The 21,030-nt window shown below is 38.4% G+C and overlaps 1 protein-coding gene across 1 annotated transcript; it reads right to left on the reverse strand.

Annotated features, from left to right (window-relative positions):
* Positions 1 to 683: 683 nt before the first annotated feature.
* Positions 684 to 18,338, reverse strand: KLF5 (Kruppel like factor 5). Its single transcript, XM_021697857.1, has 4 exons — positions 17,759 to 18,338; positions 14,523 to 15,396; positions 13,456 to 13,515; positions 684 to 2,494 (listed from the first exon to the last, which is right to left on the reverse strand). Exons 1-4 carry the CDS (start codon positions 18,017 to 18,019, stop codon positions 2,316 to 2,318), a joined length of 1,374 nt encoding a protein of 457 aa, XP_021553532.1. The 5' UTR covers positions 18,020 to 18,338; the 3' UTR covers positions 684 to 2,315.
* Positions 18,339 to 21,030: the final 2,692 nt, after the last annotated feature.

Raw genomic sequence — 21,030 nt, forward strand, 5'->3', positions numbered from 1 at the left:
CTTATTTCCTGGTGCTGTCAAATGCTCCAGGCTTATTTTGTCCACTTCCTAACCCAGTCCTAGAATCAGCCATTTCTCTAAGGAGCCCCATCCTTTTTACTGGAAAATGGTATTAAAAACCAACCCCTAGGTGTGCTTGTTGCTACTGCATTAAACTTTGTGATTTTTTTTCCTTGGTTGAAAGCCCAATTCGTTTTATTTACCTCAGACAATAAAACTAGCATATGTGGGGACCTGGGTGGCTCAGTCAGTTGAGCGTCTGCATTCTGCCTTCTGCTCAGGTCCGGGCTTCCTGCTCAGCCGGCAAGTCTGCTTCTCCATCTCCCTCTGCCCCTCCCCTTGCTCCTTCTCTCTCTCTCAAACAAATAAAAAATAAAGTTAAAAAAAAAAAACTAGCATATGCAAGTTACCTCTACGGTCTTGAAAAGGTTAATGCAATGTGTGTCTGTGACCAGGAAAAAAAAAAAAAATCAACATTCATGAACTATGTGTGTGTATCTGCCTTTATACTTGTAATCGTGTTTCTTAAAACCCCTTTTTTTGTTTTAAACAAAGGTAGCTTTGGTTCAATGTGGGAATTGTTTTTTTATTAACTGCCCTGATAAGACAGACCCTTTTAAATAGTTTTGGGAATGGAATTTGCTGTTTTTGCTATTGTGGGTGAAGAAGGAAGGCAAAACATGAATCTTTTAGGCACTTTTTATTTTCCAAAAAAAAATTGTCGTTAATATATAAACATCTCATTCTCTCAAAAAATTCTACAACTATACAGCTGTTTGCTCCATTATTTGCATAGGAAATGACCACAATACAAAAATAAGAGGGGAAAAGAAGCAAAACAGCAACCAATTTATGCTTTGTATGTAGGCATGTTTCCACGTATAAACATTTTGAAGCCTTACAAAATATTTACACCGTTTGTCATCTATTTACACGTTTTAAGAGCAACTTTTCTAACAAACAAAACTATAATTTATCAAGTTATGAAAATTTTCTAAAAAAACTTACTATATTACCACAAAATAAATAAAGATAAACAATATTTTAAAAACAAACTTAAATTTTCATTTTCAATTAAGACCCCTTTTGGCATTTTGCTTGTTTATTCTGCCCTTTGGTTAACAGCATCAGCGTCACATTACTATTACATTGCATATACGTAGCACTTGCTTCCTTATGCTTTCAACATGTCATTTATAATTAAAGGCAGACACTGAGTCAGTATTAACAATGATTAACTAAACTGCACTGTAATTTAGGTAAAATTACTGTGTCTCACTGTATATTACATGCAAAATCCATATAAATTGTCGTTCAACCAACAGTACTGCACGAGCAAACATTTCAGTATCTGAAAACTGCATCATAAATTCAACACTGCCACGTGAGAGCTCAAGTTGTCCTTTTTTAAAATGATACTGTTTAGCTTATTGCTAGCGGTTTAACTTTTATGTATGGTATCTTTAAGCTCTTGAGTTCACAATTCATATAAAACGTCTTTCATATTTAAAACAATCCTATTTTAATCAGTGCATGGAATCTGCTTTTTAAGTTTCATTTCAATGATGATTTCTTCCTCCTAAAGAAATGAATTTGGTGAGGTTTGAAGAGGTATTTTACCACAAATTCTAACTGTAAAGGTATTCACGGTTATTTTCAAACAGAATTATTTATGATTTCCCCCCAAAAGAATCTTAGAAAACTTGTAATAAACCTATAAAGCTGATCTGCGTATTTACAAAATTTTGAATAGCAAATACAGGCAACTCATATAAAAACAAACAAAAAAACACATTTGTTCAATGGCTATTTGTGAATTGCCAGGTACACTGCGCACCTCTAAGGAATTATCTAATATTGGAAAAAAAAAAAAAAACAAAACCTACTCCATGTCAAGTAAAATCTTGACATACAATCCAGCCTTCTTCCTGTGCCTGCCAACTGACTTGTTTACTAAACACTGTCACGTTAAATGATGGTGTTTAGGTAGAAACACTGCGAACACACCCTGCACCCCCACCCCCCTACCCACACTGAGATGTGGCTGCCTGTCAGGAGATGAAATCTGCTTGAGTAAAGCCATATACATTACAGCAAGCATTCCAGAGTCTCAAAAGGACCAAACACTTTGGTATTCATACAATGTATTCCCTGTTTTCTCAAATATACAAAATATACATTTCCAGTTTTTTTTTTTTTTTTAATATATATATATATATATAGGTTAAGTTTGTAGTTGAAAACTTTGCCATTGCCAAAGGAACTGCAGGCGGTCAGTGTGAATTGCATAAGCACGGCAGGCCGCGGCGGGGCTCTCAGTTCTGGTGCCTCTTCATGTGCAGGGCCAGGTGGTCGGAGCGGGAGAAGCTGCGGTTGCACACCCCGCACTGGAATGGCTTGGCCCCGGTGTGCTTCCGGTAGTGGCGGGTCAGCTCGTCCGAGCGCGCGAACCTCCAGTCACAGCCCTCCCAGGTGCACTTGTACGGCTTCTCACCTGTGACAACGGACCAAGAGGAGGTGAGGGGGCCTGCTTGCAAGACAAATGTCGCAGACACTGCCTGTCTTAAAAAAAAAATCATGGCCCAAGAGAAGGTTGGTTCATAAATTCCATTAGGACCTACATTTCCTCAAAGAATCGAGTGAAGAGTCACTGTTTCATAGGTAGTATTCGACCTAATTACAGAAAGCAGAAAATATCTGGAGTCCTTCTCAAGAGCGGGAAAATGGCGATTTCGAATGTGCAAGATGAATGGGTGCGTATTTCTATGTACTGTTCCCGAACATGTGAACCCAGGAAATGACTAGATGAGCTCTGGGGGCTCTATCGCTGCGGTGGGAATACAACTTCTATACCAACGAACCCAAATTAAACCAGTACGGGACTAATGGCTGTCATACAGCCGAGGGAGGGAAAACCTGCTCACATCACCAATGCGCCCAACTGAATGTACCATGATCAAACCGGTCCTGTTTTCTAGATTAGCCAGACTACCCTTCACATAAACGAGTTAGCTCGTTTGTGAACACAGGGCCTCCAGAAGGGATTAAGGGGCACTCACTCTTCGAAATTCACTCTAGCACACACACATTCACATCTTCCCATTTTTCAGTGAGATTAAAGCAAAACAAAGCTAGAAAAATATTAAAGTTGGTGTTGAAGCTTTATGCATTTGGTATTTAATAAATTCCTCAACCAGATCAGAAAGTCTGATACCACTAACTTTAGTGAAGAATCATGAAACAACCGTAGTACTCCTGTCAGGCACTGTCCTGAGTGCTCGTGACACCGCAGTGGTCAACAAAACAAAAATGCCTGGCCTCATGGAGCTTACACGCATTATACCTTAAGTCTCTAATAATTCAATCTCCCTATTCTTTCACAGCGCTTTTTCACTTTAGAATAAATTGACATTTAGGCCACAATCCCACTGCAGTTTGTATTATTCTTAATGTTGTCTGAAGTTTGCTAGTTGCTAATCTTTCAAATCCACATAATATTGATAATGCAGTCTTAACTCCCTAATTAGTCCTAGCCCTATTTAACTGAGATCAGGTATTCCCCTAAATAAATTCCAAAACCTGAGGATGTTTCACTGAGCATTAACTAGTAAGTTCCTATATTTATGCTTCATTATCTTAGAATTTTCTATGAATTTGTTAGTTTGAAAGTTTGTGAGATAAATTTGCTTATTAAAGTACTACTGTTGGCTTACTGCTCAGTTTTATATGGATACCTTTTAAAACTCTGAATTGTCAAACTCCTCAATTCCTTAAAACGTGTTTTCTTGTGAAAGAGAAGAGCCTCCAAGTCACTTTGAACACTCTACTTAGTACCAAAATGAAACCCAACCACCTGTCTGATTTAGCAGCATCATATTCAGGAAGTTGTAGTATTATTCAACTAAGTCCAAATTTTAAAAGACACTGTCCACTGTCCACATCAACTGAGATTTCTATAGCTTGTAGTTAATTTTTGCTGTCCTGATAACTACTCTTACTCTTAAACAAAATCCCGTAAGGACAAAGAAGGGCCAGAATAACTCTTTGAAATTTGTACCTATTATCTCCTAGGAGATTTTTCTTTCAACTTTTATGGTATGCATCCCCAAACCTCCTTCCTCTCTCCTCTCCTCTGGCTCTGAACCAAGACAGAAATTCTTTTTTTTATAAATTTCCATTTTAAAAATATGTTTCAATTTTCTTCTCATTATGAATTCTAAGAATTTAAGCTAACACAAATATTTTAAGTAACATAAACCTTTTCTCTCAATTTATATTCACATATATTTAATACTAGGAGTAAATCTAGCTCTCACTCTTGTAAATGTAAATCAAAGAGAAAAAATTAACTTTTTGCCCAAGCATTTGTTTTTGTTCCTCATGAAAAATAAATCGCAAAAACAAACATGTTGGTTAAATACTTCACTGTCAATTAATGGAAAGAGAAAGTTATTTGTGATGTCTGAGGCAAGGAAAAAAATTCCTATAGTGCTCCAATTATAAAAGAAATCATTCTAGTCTTTTGCATTTAATAATTAAATAGCAAGAGAACTGAATTTTCAGAGTTTATTTAAGAAACAAGGGACACTAGACTCTTTTTGTTCACTATTTTTATTGGCTATGAAGCAATAAACTGCACCGTATTTTTTTAAAAGTTTACTTTACTGATTGGTTGAAAAACGGTAGCCATTAAAGTTCCTAAAACATTTGGGGTTTTGCTCTCAATTTATGCACATCTATAGATTATTCAGCCAAGAATACTAGCAGTGTCTGGGACGTTAGTTATGGGGCCAAGTCTTTACTATAAAAGCAAGGACAACTATTCCCCACTTGGAGCAGTTTCTATGGGATTTGTTCAAGTGTCAACACCGCTCAAGTAAAACATCATAGAGGAAGCTGGTACCCAATTTCTGGCCAAATAGTAGATTTGAGCCTTTCTTCCTAAGCCAGAAACACTATGCACAGTACTTCTGGGAAACCAAACTGACTTCCTTTAAGTTATTTCAACAGGACAGAGCTTTCAAAAGTTTAATTGGATTTTTACAGAATCTCTTTCCAATACCACCAATTTAAAATATTTAGTTAAGCTCTTTCAACATCAACTGTAATTTTAAGTTCTCATGCTGTTAATGTGAAACTTTCCAAAGGCTAAAAGAAAAAAAAGTGACAAGTTTGAACTGCATGGAAAACAAGCTTCAACTTTATCTCAAAAAAAGTATGTATTTTCTTATTCTACTTTAAAATTAACTAGGAGTATTCTGCTAGGAATCCCTTATCTTTTTAAAAATTGTTCAAGTTAAACATACACGCTATCGGTACTGATAAAGCCAATTAAAGTATTTCATAAAAACGTGAAGCAAAAGCATTACCAGTAAGAGGAGGGAGCAGGCACGAACATTCGTTGAGTACCAACTCCAGAACCAGGTACTTCTCATTATTTCACTTAATCCTCACAGTAACTCCATGAGTTAGAAGTGAAGCAATGAGCTCCAGATTAAGAATCCGGGCCTGCCACTTTTCCTTAGTGTCCTACTTGCGTCCTCCATTAGCAAACACTCATTCACTCTATATGAATGATTTAAGGAACACATATTGTTCAAATTTAAAGATTCTAAAGCCACTTGAGAAGGTCAGTTATGGAATAGCTTAATGGACTCAGCGCAGGCCTTAAACTGCAGACAGTGGGAAGCACAGGGCATGCCTGAGCCGGCCTTCAGTGGATCCAGGCCCCGTAGGGTCCTGAAAACATGTTCTAACAATCCCCAAATGTCCCCTAATGATTGTTTCCCTTTACCCCAGGCTAAATGAATTTCAGGAGGTTAGGAGAACATGTTTACAACATATTTGAAAATCTGAAAAATTTTTTTTCCTCTGATAAACAGGTAAAAAATGACTTCTGAACCTACCACAACAGAATGGGAGGTTTCTCTGCTCTGCTGAACATATTCAATAGACTCATACCAAGGCCTTTCCCTAGAATGTTCCACATAGATTCTTCTAACAAAAGAAAACTATCATAGATGGAAATATTTCTCAGAATAGCCGTTTTAGGTAACTTTCTAAAAGTTTATTACAGCAAATTTGTACATTTGATCTCCTGCCTGTTAACTAAAAGGTAATTCAATTATATCTAATACAGACTAAAAACCATCATGAATTAAAACCAATGTTTAGTAAATGAGAGTGTAATCTGCACTGAACGACTTGAAAAACACAACTAAGACTTAATTTTCTCCTTTAAAAAAAAAGTCACTGGCCTCAAAGAACTTAAAATCCATTTCCCATTCTGAAAAAACAAAACAATGCAAACAAAGTGGAATAAATTATTTCAATAGTTGGTATTTCTTAGAATTTAAGTCCTTGCAGCTCAAATCAGCTCTTATTTCAGAAGGAAAATGTTTTTATGTAATTTAATGAGACTTTTTTCCATCAGTAGAGACTTAGGGAATTTAGTCTGAAACAGTCTCTATATATTATAATAAAAGGTCAAAAAAAAGGGAAACAATCACAAGATTGAAGTTTAAATATCTTAAAAAAGGTAAGGTAGGATGATTTGGGCTCCTTATTTTTATATATCTATGCCAGTAAATTTTCCATTTAAAAAATCTTTTTATTAAAGTCATCTTATTATTAAAGCACATCTCCTATACTTGGAACAGAAGGGTAGGCAGTTTATTTCAAAGACAGTATTTATTTGTATTTGCAAAATGCAACTAATATTAGTACCCTCTTTTCAAGAAACGGATTGATTAAAAGGGTATATTAAAATTAAGAAATTCCTTCTTTCTCCCTGCCAATTTGTGGTCAGTTCATAGGCTTCTCCCTTTCTTTGAAATTCGATTCACCTTAACACTTCCAGGAACAGTCCAGGAGAGATTATTCTACTTCTCTGTATCCCCAGCACCACTTATATTTGTTTTGAATGACTGGTTTGCACTTGGACATACTTTGCTGTAAGAGGGTTCAAACAGCTGTGTTTTGCCTCCTTAACTAGCTTTGGAAGTTCCTCAAGGACAGAGACTATCTTCTATTCCAGCTGCAATGCCACACTTCTCATAATGCATCTTTGGATGTTTGGCCCAAGTCTGACTAATTCTGATATTTTCATTAATGAAAAGAAGGGAAGGGATAAGAGACAGGAAAGCATCTGCTGGAGTTACCAGATTTGTCTCTTTTTTCCCCCCACTTGCAGCAGGGCTCTGCCTGGTTCTATTCTGCCTAGGACCACTGAGCATAATCTCACTAAATATGTGTTCAGGTGAGAACCATGCTTTTAGGACATGTTCAGAATCCACTTAGCAAGGAACCCATTTATTATCCTATCCATCATATAAAGTTGTACAAGGATAAACAAACTCTATGTAAACAAGTTTTCCCTTACAGAATTGGACTAGAATTGATGAAAACCAAGGAGTTCCGAAGCTCCTACTGCTGGTTTCAAACACCAAAGGGACTTATGGGGCCACAGAACAGTGACCTGATAAATCCAAAGGAGGACAGGTGGGGACACGCAGTCAGGGGTTACATTTGCAGTCTCCCCCCTGAGTGAATCTCTAGGCTCCTAAGTTTCTGTCACTTCCTCACTCATTAATGGTGTTAATGAAATACCAATTCTTGAGTCTTGTGACAAAAAGAGGACACTAGGATTCACTTTATTGTAATAAGAACCTAAACTGATTTTTTTTTAAACTGGTCAAAGATTTTACCTTTCCTTTTTTAACCAAAATAGAGAAATTCTGTGTTTTAACTTTTCTAGCACTGAATGACTACTAGATAATCTTTCCTCTAACTTGCACTTACTGTGGTTACCTTGACAAGATTTCTCCCAACTCTTAAAAGGTTTGCATTTATAAAGGAGTCAAAAAGAAACATTCTGCTGCCTATTTTTTACTGGAAGTTACCTAAGGTGCACTTCTAAAACAGTAACTCCCCCTAATCAGCGTTAAAGATCCCTGAATATAAATAATACAGGTTGACAGAACAGGACTACTGCTACAGAGATACTTCTACTGAAGTAGGACATTACTTTGTTTCTAATCTTCCACCAGAAAACAATGTAAGTCGGGCGCCTGGGTGGCTCAGTTGGTTAAGCGACTGCCTTCGGCTCGGGTCATGATCCTGGAGTCCCGGGATCGAGTCCCACATCGGGCTCCCTGCTCGGCGGGGAGTCTGCTCCTCCCTCTGACCCTCCTCCCTCTCACGCTCTCTGTCTCTCATTCTCTCTCTCTCAAATAAATAAATAAAATCTTTAAAAAAAAAAAAAAAAAAAAAGAAAACAATGTAAGTCATCAAGTAAACAGCTACTACATTCTATAGAACTAAAAATACCTGCCAAAGTAAAAATCTTGGGTGATTACTACATTAAAAAAAGGCACATTACAGTCTACCTTCACAGCTGATTATTTATATCTGAGCTTCAGCAATTCCATTAATCTGCTTATGAACTACCTTCTCCCACTTGGGAGAAAAAAAACAGAAGGGAAGAAAAAGATTCTCTGGATTCTCCACAAGATCAGTCAAAATGTTTGCTTAATCAAATTATACTTCTTAACCTTCGATAAGCTTTATCATCTCAAAGCAATGTTTAATCAATTTCGTATGTAAATGTTTTTCAGATGAAAGTCCTAGAAGCAAAGTTTAATTTTCCCAGTGAGTCATTAAAAAGAAATTGTTTCTAAGCTTTCAAGCTCATAAATGCCTTTCCAGGGGTCTGAATGAGCAAGTCTCTTAAGCCACTACTTTTCTTACATAAGCTTGAAATTGTCAATATAGAGAATAAATTTCAAAGCTGCAAATAAAAATAACTAGTTAATTATCTGTATAGTATATATAGTATAAGCTAAATGTGATACTTTTTCCTGCATGTTTTCAAATACAGACTCAAAATTACACTGGATACTAAGTAATTTCATCCTGCACAACTTTTCCACCTCTACCAGTAACACAGCTTACCAAGTTACCCAGCGATGTACTGACCTCTAGATCCAAACTGTATGATCTCCACTAAGGCCATCTATTTACCTACCTATCTAGAGAGGAAAAGAGACTTATGCTGATTTTTGCTGTAAATAATTTTCCAAGGAACTGAAATTGTTTGAAGACTTTCCCTCCCTTCCACAATTCCACAAAAAAAGGAGTAACTCGTGTTCTGAACATTTTGAATGTTTCTTTTAGTGGCAAAGTACCATGAATGAAAATCTTGATTGTCAACACTGTCAATACTTTTAGGTGCAAATCTATACCTAATACCATTAAATAGATTAAGAGTAGAACAAAGAACTGGATAAGAAAATCATACATAAGGTGTTTAGTACCTAAACTGAAACTAAAATCCTCTTGAGCAGAGATTATACATTTTAAAGTACACATAGTAACAGCTTAATATAAATGTCATTAGGAAATGAAGTGTTCTAACGTAAGCAATTAAGACAGAATATGGGAATTTACCCCCTTAAAACTAGGCTTGGCCTAAAAATCTTTCTAGAACTTACTGTGGAGTTTTTTCTTAATTAAACAAAGCATCGCAAACAGCTCACTGTGAAATGCAGCACTCACAGTATAATGCTTCCCTGAATCCATTTTGTGTTCCTATGTTATTGTAGGTTTCCATTTTCTTTTGTGGGGGTGCTTCCAATTGTCCTTTCCTTGTCAACCCTCGGCAAGTTGTTCTGCGATTTAGTGCCCACGTAACGGCCTGTGCATACAGTCTCGGTCTAAGGGATACTTGAGCCAAGTATGTGTGCTGCTCAAAGACTTTCTCTGTACAATTGCTCATTTTCTGCCCTGTTCCAGGTCGCTAAGACTGATAAATGGTCTAAAAATGCTTCCATACCCTAATTTCCCAACCACTTCCGGGTATTCTTTAGGGTTAAGTACATCTCTCACACATGTGACTAAAACCACTAAGATTTTAAACAACTGTACTGAGTTCACTAGTTTTCAGAACTTTTTCTTTGGAAACTACTTTTTACTAAACCATAAATACCATTTTCAAAGGAATTTCCAAACTCAAAGTAAAAGCAGTATCTCATAGGCACACCAAGAAACCAGTAGCAGTAATAAGGAAAATTTTCAATTTCTTGCAAATTTTTCTTTGTATATACAGCCTTAATCTTTTTTCCTACTGCATTTTACTTTTGGCCTCAAGCCCGTGTTTAGAATTACTTTAAATCTTCAATAAGAAATTAAAGACAGCAAAGTGTGTGAGCAGAAACAACTATCCTGTTGGTTGCAGATTATTCTACTAGATTATGAATCAGTTTTAACAATCACACGTTGATTTTTAAGGGCCAGTGAATCTTTTCCTTAAAGGTGCTCAGGAGCAACTTTTACATGATGGCAATGGGTATAGTCCCTTATATACATCAAAAGGCATACACAAATTTCAGTAGAATGTTTGCATTTACATGCTTTTTTTTAAAGTACAATATACCAGTTGACACTGCATAATGATTTCTAACCAGAGGCATGATATGTATATACACACACATTACAAATAACACAAACACCCACACGCCCATATAAGGGGTACCTCTACAGACCTATAAATATGTATCATGTACATATAGACAGGTTTGTAAGTTAAATATAACCATTTCCTAAAATACAGGAAAAGTACATTTCAGGTATTTTGTGTGACCATACAAAGACAGAACTTTGTACTACTTGTATATTCTTTTATGAATAAAGAAATCGAGTGTATGAACTTAGAAAAATGCTTAGAAGAATGCTATGGGAATTCTGGTTCAAGAAACTGGTATCTTCTACTTTCATCCCGAATTTTTTGAAAAAGATCTTGTTTTGGAAAGACGGTTCCTTTACGTTCAATTTGCAAGTCAAGAAGTACTTACTGTCTAAAAATCCAGAATAAGCAATTAAATAGAATTCAGATGTAGTTTTAATTGCTTAAATCATTTTTAAAACATAAGGTAACTTGACATTTTAAAGCAATTACAATTATATTCCATGGAAATGCTAGGGTGGCTTTTCACATTCTGCCTGCAAGATGGCAATCACTTAAAAAGTAATTTTTGTATCAAATACAAGATCTATCCCATATAGATTTTTAAAAAAAAATCTCCTAATAAATTGTGTAGGGTGGGGGCGGGATGGAGGGCACAGTAGGGAACATGTATACAAAACAAACGAAACAGCTATTAAGTAAGAGAAGTTATTTAGGAATACCTGGGCCTTAAAGGGAAAAAGAGGAAAAACAAAAACAAGGATTTTCTGGCTTCAGATACATTCATTAAAAAACAAGCAGGGGAGGATGCAATGAGAGAGCCCAGGTAATTTTAAAAGACATTGTCTAGAAACTAGAAATGAGGAGAAAAACAACCTCAATGCTCTATGATTACCCAAGAACGGGTTTAGCCAGATGAACAAGTCAGCTACAAACCCTCCCCAAGGCGTTTGAGAGACTATCAAACAAAACTTTATTAAACTGGATTACATGGTCTCATTCATTAGATGTCGATGGCCACACATTTATGATCAGGTGAAAAAGTTGATGCATGGAACACAAACTAGGCCTGGGTCTTCTTTTTAGTTTGATTTTATTAGTACGATCATTGTTAAGACAGCCCGCTATTAAATTTCTTTGCCAGCAGGTCAAGTTCCAGAATCCCAGCTATAAGCATTCAGAGCACTAACCCCTGACAGGGGTTGCAAGGCCATTCAGATATGCTCTGACTACATCCCTGCAATAAGCAGTTGATTACAGTGTGATATGCAATTGCACTCTTTTTATTAGGAGACTTTAACCTCATGAAAAACATGTTCCCTCCTTCCTATCTCCCATTTCAAGGACTTTCAAAGAAGAAAAAACAATCATTCAAATGTTTCAAATTTATTTCCAGTCCCATTAGTCAAAATTCAGATAAAAAGCCATTTTCAATGTTTCTCTCCCTCAGAGAATATTTATTCTATAAATGGCTATTTTACTATTTCTATATGGAATGTTTTCATGGCCATCATTTACTTTAGACTGAGTTTATTATATACTTAATGGTTGTTTAACTATAAATATAATTTCTACTTTGAGCTGCTTATGTAGGATCTTGCCTTTCATATAAATCACTTTGTCTATATCTAAAAACTTCAGGCCAAAACAACCCATTCATTTCATTGATAAATACTTGAGCTGTCTTTTCTTTAAAAGCAATTTCTCAGAAAGTCCTGGAATCTACCATTGACGCCAATGCTATTTAGATTTTAATAAGTAGTGTTTATCACTGAGATATCAAGTAATACTTTCTTACAAGCATACAAAATGTCTGCAGCCATATTCCTCCTAGTGTTCTATCTCAGCACTGACCTTTGTTCAAAGGCTTTTACTTTTTAATGCAGCAGTTAGAGATAACTACTTCATTTATCAAAACTCAATTTCCATAGTAACATCTAGCCTGGGGAGATTCAAGTCCTCACACTAATCCAACAACCCATTCAAAGGAACCGTTGAATACTTTGGTTTCCATAGCAATGATGGAATAAAACATTTTGCTAGGTCATTGCTTTTATTAGCAAACTTATTCTTTGAACTTTAGGTAAGGCTGAATTTACTGAGAGAAAAAAAAACACACAATCATTTCATATAAGTTCTTTCCTTTAGGGCTGGCCTTTTAAGAAAATCACAGATTGTAACCATCTATATATATTTGAAAATATTTTGGGTCTTTTTGGAAGCTTTTTATAATGCATGCCATGTAGTTATGTCTTAAAATGGTTTCTAATATACAGTTTTAAAATTAAAAAAAGCATTCAAAAGTGGATGTATAGAGTTGACAAGATAAATATAAAATTAAAGTGACCCCATGTAAAGGCACATTCTAAACAAGGACTAAATATAAACTGGAATAAAGATAAAGTCTTAAATACCTCAAATCTGGGCTGGCACAGTGTATAGAGTAACTTTTAAACCATGACCCCATCTTTGCCTGATTTTAATAGTCTGCAATTTCGGCCCTACCTTTCATCAGCCACAGAAAACATGCTGAACAGAGATTTTAGGTTAAAGGTGAAATTAAAGATGATATATTAAGCAGTTATGCTTTACATGCTAAATGGAAAAGTTTTAGCATTTAATATACCTTACAGAAGCCAACTATTTCTTATGGAAGAAAGAAAATGAGTTACATTTTTTTTTCCTTCAAGATAGGAATAGCAGTGCCATTAAAGTTTTAAAATACATTAGTAAACATTGTTGTTTACATTTTTGGGTAATTCATTCTACGTGAGGTGACAGGGAAAGGCCTTGGTAAGGGAACATCAGCCTTCCTGGAACCAGACTTTTTCGCTGAACTGAATTTTGAGCCAAGCCAGTGCTGAAAAGGTAGGCCATTAAAAAATAAAGGTTGACAGAAGAAAGAAGAGATCAAACACGTGTTGGCTTTTAAAAGGATGAATACCACTTACGCTATTTACACAACTCACAGAATTAACAAGAAAATTACATACCAGTATGAGTCCTCAGGTGAGCTTTTAAATGAGAAGACTTTGTATAAACTTTCGTGCAGCCTGAAATAAAGGAGAGGAAGAACAGCTTGTCATTTTGGAGATCCTTTTGAAATCTTTACATTTGATGATTCAGTGTTTAAAATCTGGCTTTAAAGAAGAAATCTCTCATGCTAGATATTTGAAGCGTCAGTTTTAAAAAGTGCTCCCCTGTTAACTTATTAAAGGTATAAAGTGATTTACTTTATGTACCACTTTAGCAGAAAAAGCAGATAATCAAGCAAGCTACAAATGGGAAATGTGCGTTTATATTACAGTAGGTGCTTTATACTAGTAACATATACTTCAGTGATTTAAGAACTTTTAATGGCTCTAGAGCTGACAGTATTACACCATTATCCAAGATGACTGCAATTTTCTGTACTACTACATTTGTTTTTTCATTTAGTGTTATCATGCTGTATCATGTACCATAGTCAATAAATTATACCCTGTATTAATCATAAACTAGCTTATGCCAGTAGATAAAGTCATCACCATCATCAATTCAGATTTTGAGCCACATCTCATTTCAAGAATGAGCATATGCTCATATGCTATCAGAACTATCCTTAATTCTATTCTGTACAGAGTCTTGTAATAATCTACCATCATGAGAGCAGCCTACTCAATCCCCACTTCATTAACACACCTTATTCTCCCTACCTTACCCTCTTTTCAGGGCACTTAATTTAGAATTAAAAATCCCAATTTAGACGTTAAACAAAGTAACTCTGGCGCAACTCAAAATTCTAATTTTTATTCAATATTAAAAATAAAGAAGTCCAAAGTAACTTTTCTCCAGAATATTCTAGCCATTTTTTTTTATACATAAAACCACCAATAGACAAAGTTACATTCCAGGGTACAGTACAGAGACTGAGATATGAAAAGAACAAAGTAGGTGGTTTTTTCATTGTCAAGTATTACTTTCCTATGTAAATTTAAAACCCGAGATTTAAAAAGGCATACACACACACACACACACACACACACACACACACACGCTTCAACCGGGTTAAATCACGTACCAGGGTAATCGCAGTAGTGGATGCGACGTTTCTCCAAATCGGGGTTACTCCTTCTATTGTATCTGACAGGTTGGATGCTTTGCGAATTAACTGGTAGGGTGGCAGGTAAATTTGGATTGTGAATTGCCAGTTTAGAAGCAATTGTAGCAGCATAGGATGGAGGTGGGGTCAAATTCTGCAGCATCTCTGCTTGTCTATCTGGACTTCCCGGCTCTGAGCTTGGTGGTGACGGGGGAAAGTAAGTGGCCTGCTGTGGCAGAAACTGACTTGGTATTGTGTATGTGCAAGGGGGCATGCCCTGGAACTGTTTCATTGCAGTCTGCGGAACGGCAGAGGTGTGTGTGTTAAGGCCGGCCATGGCAGCTGACATAGAAACATTAAGAGTGTCCATTACTGCTGTCTGGTTTGTAGAACTGGGCATATCTAGATCCGGTGTATTCAGTAGCTGGTACAGGTGGCCCTGCTGGGGAGGGACAGAAAGATGAAGATCTGGTGTAGGAAGTTCTTGTTTGATGAAAATATTGTTCACCTCTGGAGCTGCGGTCTGGTGGGAGCTGAATATACTGGTGAACTCAGGGAGGGCCTGGGTCGGGGCCGGAGGAGGGGCAGTCGTTTCACTCTGGTGGCTGAAAATGGTAACAGGTTCTGTCTTGATGTGTGTTACGCACGGTCTCTGGGATTTGTAGAGGCCAGTTCTCAGGTGAGTGATGTCAGGGAGGAAGACGTTCATGTTGATACTGTAAGGTAACCCTTCACTGTCAGTGAAGAACTGGTCTACGACTGAGGCACTGTCTCGTCTATACTTTTTATGCTCTGGAATTATAGAAACTGGAGGAAGCTGAGGTGTCAGATACTTCTCCATTTCACATCTTGTCTAAAAAAAGAAGAGATACAAACATGCATAATCCACCCATTTCATCATCTGAGTAAGGACAAACTTACTAAAAATTCCCAACAAGACCTGTGAAAAGTACTAAGGCGAACTCCTTCTAAGTGTCGCTTCTAAACATATCAAGTTTGTCAATTGTGTAAGCAATAACTGGTTTACCAAAAGCCTTATGAAACTCTCTATACTGTGTTACTTGGTAAAATCACTCCCACAATCAGCCCCTGACAAAAAGTGAAAGAGGCAAATCAAGAAAAAGCAGCAGCACACAGAAAACATTCCTTTCTAATCAGTAATACATAGTTTCCTTTCTAATCAATAATATATTTTTTAGAGCTCACATACAAGCAGGATTCTCTCCCCCATTACGGTCGAGTTTGCAACTTAAATACAGTATTGTAATACTGCCAAACCACCTCATTTCTGTTCATGCCATATTTATATTAATATAGGTATGTTTAAACAAACAAAACCTAAGCAAACCAACCTTAAAAATATCACAAAGTTCTGTTTTGTTTTGTTTGCTTGGACAGATATTGTTGAAATATTTAATATAAAACATATTCCTTGGCTATTTCAGTGCCTTTTCTCATTTATAGGTCACTGGACACTTAAATACAAAGTCTTGAGCAAAACATAGTATCTCCTGAAAGAACAAAACAACTTCACTTTCGACATTTGATCTAAATGTTGATTTTAATCAGCAGATTCTGTAATTGGTTAATATGATAATGAAATGTTCCTATTCATATCCCTATCTAAAACAGATCTTTAATTACCTAGGGGAAAATCACTCCCTTGGTAGAGTGGTGCTAAGGAGTCCGTGGGTGGGGAGAGGCTGCTGTATCCCTAGCACAGTCATCAGCAAAACATTTATCATGTCCTCCTCAGTGGGCCAACGCTACATTCCCCCTTACTCTGTAAAAACCTCAATCATCCCTTATCCTCTTGGTGTCTCTTAAGCAGAAAAGTGACAAACCTGAAATAACCAAATCGTTTTCAAGTGGTGATTTTTTTTTTTTTTTTTTTTTTTAGATAATCCAGCTTGGAACTAGTCTCCCTCAGTCTTTTTACAGCTATCTTCTATTCTAGTACAACATAAACTTATTTAATTTTTAACACTGAAAAGTAAATTTTAAAAGAAAAACCCACCCCAATCAAATGGCCCATGGAACTATTAACCGTGGCACCGAAACTGGTGAGTAGTAGTCATTTTTTGCTACTGCATTTCAAAAGCGTTTCATATCGGACCTCGTATCATTCGGGGTGGATGCAGATAGGGTTTCCCAGATCGACACGATTTAAAAATAAAAATTAACGCTCTCGTCATGTGAGTCACATCTCTGACAAATGCCACTGCCCTTTCACAGCACGACGAAACTCGCAGACCACCCGGACTAGGAGCTGAGCAGCAAATACGCAGTATACCAAGGGGCTATTAAATGAAGCGTCTCGAAATAAACCGAACTTAAACCCTTTCGTGCACTTCGCTCCCGTGGTGGTTAGTGGTTTCTGATTTTAGCTCTTCCAGCTGTTTGCATGTGGGTATGTTTCCAATTTTTTTTTTCCTTGGGACAGGCTAAAAGTCCCGGGAAGTTTTTTCTGGGCTATATGACTCCCTGCGTGGGCGAAAGAAACAGGCGGTTGCTCTAATTCGGCTGCCGGGCAAGTGTAAAAGCCAACTGCCAGCTTTCAACGCGGCTCCGGGAGGAAATTTACGCGCACATGAAGAAAACACCACCCCCGGTCTTTTTTGGTCTTTCTTTTTAAGGAAAAACAAACGCTCCAATACAACCTTAGCTTTCCTAACTCTCGTTTCCCAAAGGCAGCTCCAAGATCACGTCTAAAGCAGGCTCAGCCAAGAGATATGAAACTAGCACCCCGAGGCGCCTCTCGCCGGCACCCCGATTTGTGTTTCCACCGAACCCGAGACGACGTGGGGGAACCTCCAAGGGCAGAGCACGGCGGGGGGTGGAGGTGGGGGTGGGGGTTAAGGTGAAAGGCGGAATTTAAGGTTGGACGTGAAGTACGAGGTCTCATCCCCCAAACTAAGAAAACACTTAAGGTGCGTTGTGAGCAGCCACTTGCCTCTAACCTTTCCCGGACGGACACGTCTGGGGAGATTCATCTGGGACCCCCCTCTTCCGGTCCTCCCTTCTCCCTCCCTGCGGATTGCGGGTGCCCAGGCCAGAAGGGCAGGGCGGGGAGGGGCTGCCCACCCAGCTCCGGCTCCCGGAGCGCCCCGACGCACGCCCCAGCCTGGAGCGGCCCCTGTCGCCCGCGCGTCGCAGCGGCGGGACACGCCCGAGCTCCGGGAGGGGGACGGAGGGAGAGGAGCGGCTCTTCCTACCTGGACCAGCTCCTCAGGGGGCAGCCGCGGGCCCGCGGCGGGCGGCGGCGCCGGCTGCGGCGGCTGCGGGGGCGCGGGCTGCGCCTGCGGGTGGTGGTGCGAGTGCTTCAGCTCCTCGCCGGGGAAGAGCGCCGCGTCGCGGGCCGGGTTCGCGGCGCCCAGCACGGGCTTGAGCTGCGCGAACACGGGCTCGTCCTGCGGGGCCGGCGGCTGGGGCACGGGTCCCAGGCGGGCGCTCATTGTCAGCACCCGCGTGGCCATTGGCACTCAGGGGGCGGCTCCGGGCGCGGGACGCGGGTCGGGCGCGCTTCCCACCTCGCCCACGCTGATTCGGGCCGGCGAGCTCGGCGCGGGGCGGCGGGCGGAGAACGGAAGGCTCCGGGCGGACCCCCTCAGCCAACAGCAGGCGCGGTTTTCGAAGGCGCGCACGAAAAGCAAAACTCTTCCGCTCCGCCACGCGTAAACGCCAACGTCCTCCGGGCGGCCACTTTCCCCCGCCCCGCCCCACCGCGCTCTCTCACTCGCCGGAGCCCGCTCCCGCCACCACCGCTCTCCACGACCGAGCTGCGAGCGCGCGTACCTGCCCCGCGACTACTGACACTTGACGCCCGCCTCTATTTTACCCAACTCCGGGTGGGCGGGGCCCGCCAACCTGACTGGCAGCGCTAGGGCGAATCCCGAAGCCCTGAGGCCGGCCTGGCCGGAATGAGCAGCCTATGAGAAGGGAGAAGTTCTCCCAGGCCCCGCCTTCGCCGGGCTGACCCGCCCTCTCGGGCCACGAGCTTTCGCGCGCAGGGCGGCCGCGCAGTTTGTACACAACTTCTCTGACAGATTGGGCTGACGGAGCCGGGGGCGGAGGAAAGGAGAAAAGCGGGTGGAATCTAGGAAGAGAGGGAATTAGGGTGGAGACGTGGAGGGAGATCTCTTCGGACTGTTCTTCGCCAGGATTAGGGAGAAAAAGAGTTTTGCACGTCTTAGGTGTTGTGCAAGGACCTGAAACTCAAAAGCTGAAACCCAGAAGGCAGCTAGGTGGGGGCGCCAAGGATTTTAGAGACTTGTTTCATGAGTGTATGTTTTTAAATACACAAAATGTACTTTTCTTTAGCGGAAAACTAGGGGCGGTGTGATAAACAAATTTAAAAACAGCTCTTGTGTCTGTGTATCTTTAGCAGTGAACATGCCATTTAGCAAAGCAAATCCGGAATGTCCTGAATAAAAGGTTTAATGGCAAAAATTATTTGAAGTCCTTGCATAAAAGCTTGTTTTTCCCTACAGTATTTAAATGGTTAGAAGTTTTCACACACATTTCTACCTCGTATCCGTGTATGGAGAGGAGGGGGATGGGCCATACGAATTTTGAAGGTTTTAATATTTACACTTTTGATTGTAGCTGAAGCACGGAATCTAATTTAAGCACTAACGACTGACTAGTTCCAATGTATTTACATAGAGATTACATCTTTGACTTGTTTTTGCTAGCATTGTATGTTCAAAAAAAATGGAGTTTAATATTTACAAAACAGACAACGTAGCACATTTACCTAACACTATGGCACCTTTTCCTACGAAAAGACAATCAAAGAAGCCACAAACACTAGACGCGCAGCAGCTCTGAAAACTGGGAATCCAAATTTGTAGGAAAGTAATAGTCAAATATATGACCATCCATTAACTACATTATAATGGGAAGGTGAAGTTTTGCCAGCAATCACCTAAGGAAACCACTTCTCTAATCCTTAATGTTCTTGTATATGATTTTATCTGGCTTACTGAGAAGCTGGAACAATAAACTGCAATAAAAATGCCTGGTATATTACTACATATGTATATATGTTGACAGCACACTATACTATTAGACAATTTTACATATACAATAGCCTACTCATCACTTCACAGTAAAACAGCTTAAAAAAAAACCGAGCTCTTAGAAGAATGTTCACTTCAAAGAGGTGGACCTATTAAAAGTATGGATCTCATTTCAGTGTGTAGATTAAAAAAATAATATACATATGAAATATTAGAGGTATTTATTATTAGAAAACAAAATTATGCTATAAAATTTTTTTCTCCTTTTCATTTCCTTTTTGTTAATAAATGATTCATCTTTATAGCTGTGATCACTTCTTTCAGAGAATGGTTGACGACTACTTTCATGTTACCTAAGTAGTATTTAATAAGTGTTTTTGCAAATTTTTTTCTAAGCAATTCCATAGTATCCACCGCCACCTTTTAAAAAGCTGTCCTGATTTTCTCTAAGATTGAACCCAAGGATGTAATTAAATAACTTAAAAACAGATTATAGAATTGGTATGGGATTTAATTACCTTTTAAAAAATTGAACTTTGACAGATTTTTAGTTATAATGCTGAAAACATGATCAAACCTGAGTGTGATATAAAGTCTTAACAGAAGTTTTATATTCTTTTTAACTTAGGTTTAATATAATTAATATAATTAATATATAATTTAGTATATACTATATACTATATACTATATATTATATAGTATATATATATAATATATACTATATACTATATATATTATATACTAAGTATATAATATATACTTAATATAATTTAGTATCTATTTATATTTTAATTTGCCTCTCAGCCCATCTAGACCTTTTCTTTTGTCTTTGTTTTATCAGAGCATCAGTGGCCTGTTATTTCAACCTGTTTTCACTACAATAAAATCCAGTTATTTTACTGGAAATGTTTCTATATTTCACACCATTTTTTTAACATGCTTTCATTTACAAATGCTTTCCGAATAGCTAAACAAAATAAAACCCAACTGTTGGATAAGTTTTTAATAAAATACTTGTATAGTCCTGTTCTTTTTTTTTTCACATTTCCATTTCTTTGTAATGCTCCCAATACATTTACGTTAGAAAAGCAGAATTCAATTGGGTTTTTTTTGTTCAAATATAGTAGCATTTATTTAAATTTCATTTCTGACATAAAGATTCATAAAACAGGGCTGCCACTTTTAAGTAATGGTTTCTCTGAAATGCCCAGCTCTGCAATCTCACAGAAAATAACTAGCTTAACACTGTACAGTAGTACGGAAATTGGAAAGTAATCCTTTTCTGAGACATTTGCCATGCGATTCTGAACATAGAAAGAACATGTTCAACCAGGCTTACTTGCTGTTAGCACACATGCTACAGCTGCAAACCTGATTCACCGACTTACAAAAAGGGTTAAAACTTGATAAATATTTTTCAAATGTTCCAGGTTCTACACTGGCATGATGCCAGACAGTGTGAATGG

Source organism: Neomonachus schauinslandi, chromosome 3 (genome assembly GCF_002201575.2).
Source record: "Neomonachus schauinslandi chromosome 3, ASM220157v2, whole genome shotgun sequence".
Lineage (NCBI taxonomy): Eukaryota > Metazoa > Chordata > Mammalia > Carnivora > Phocidae > Neomonachus > Neomonachus schauinslandi.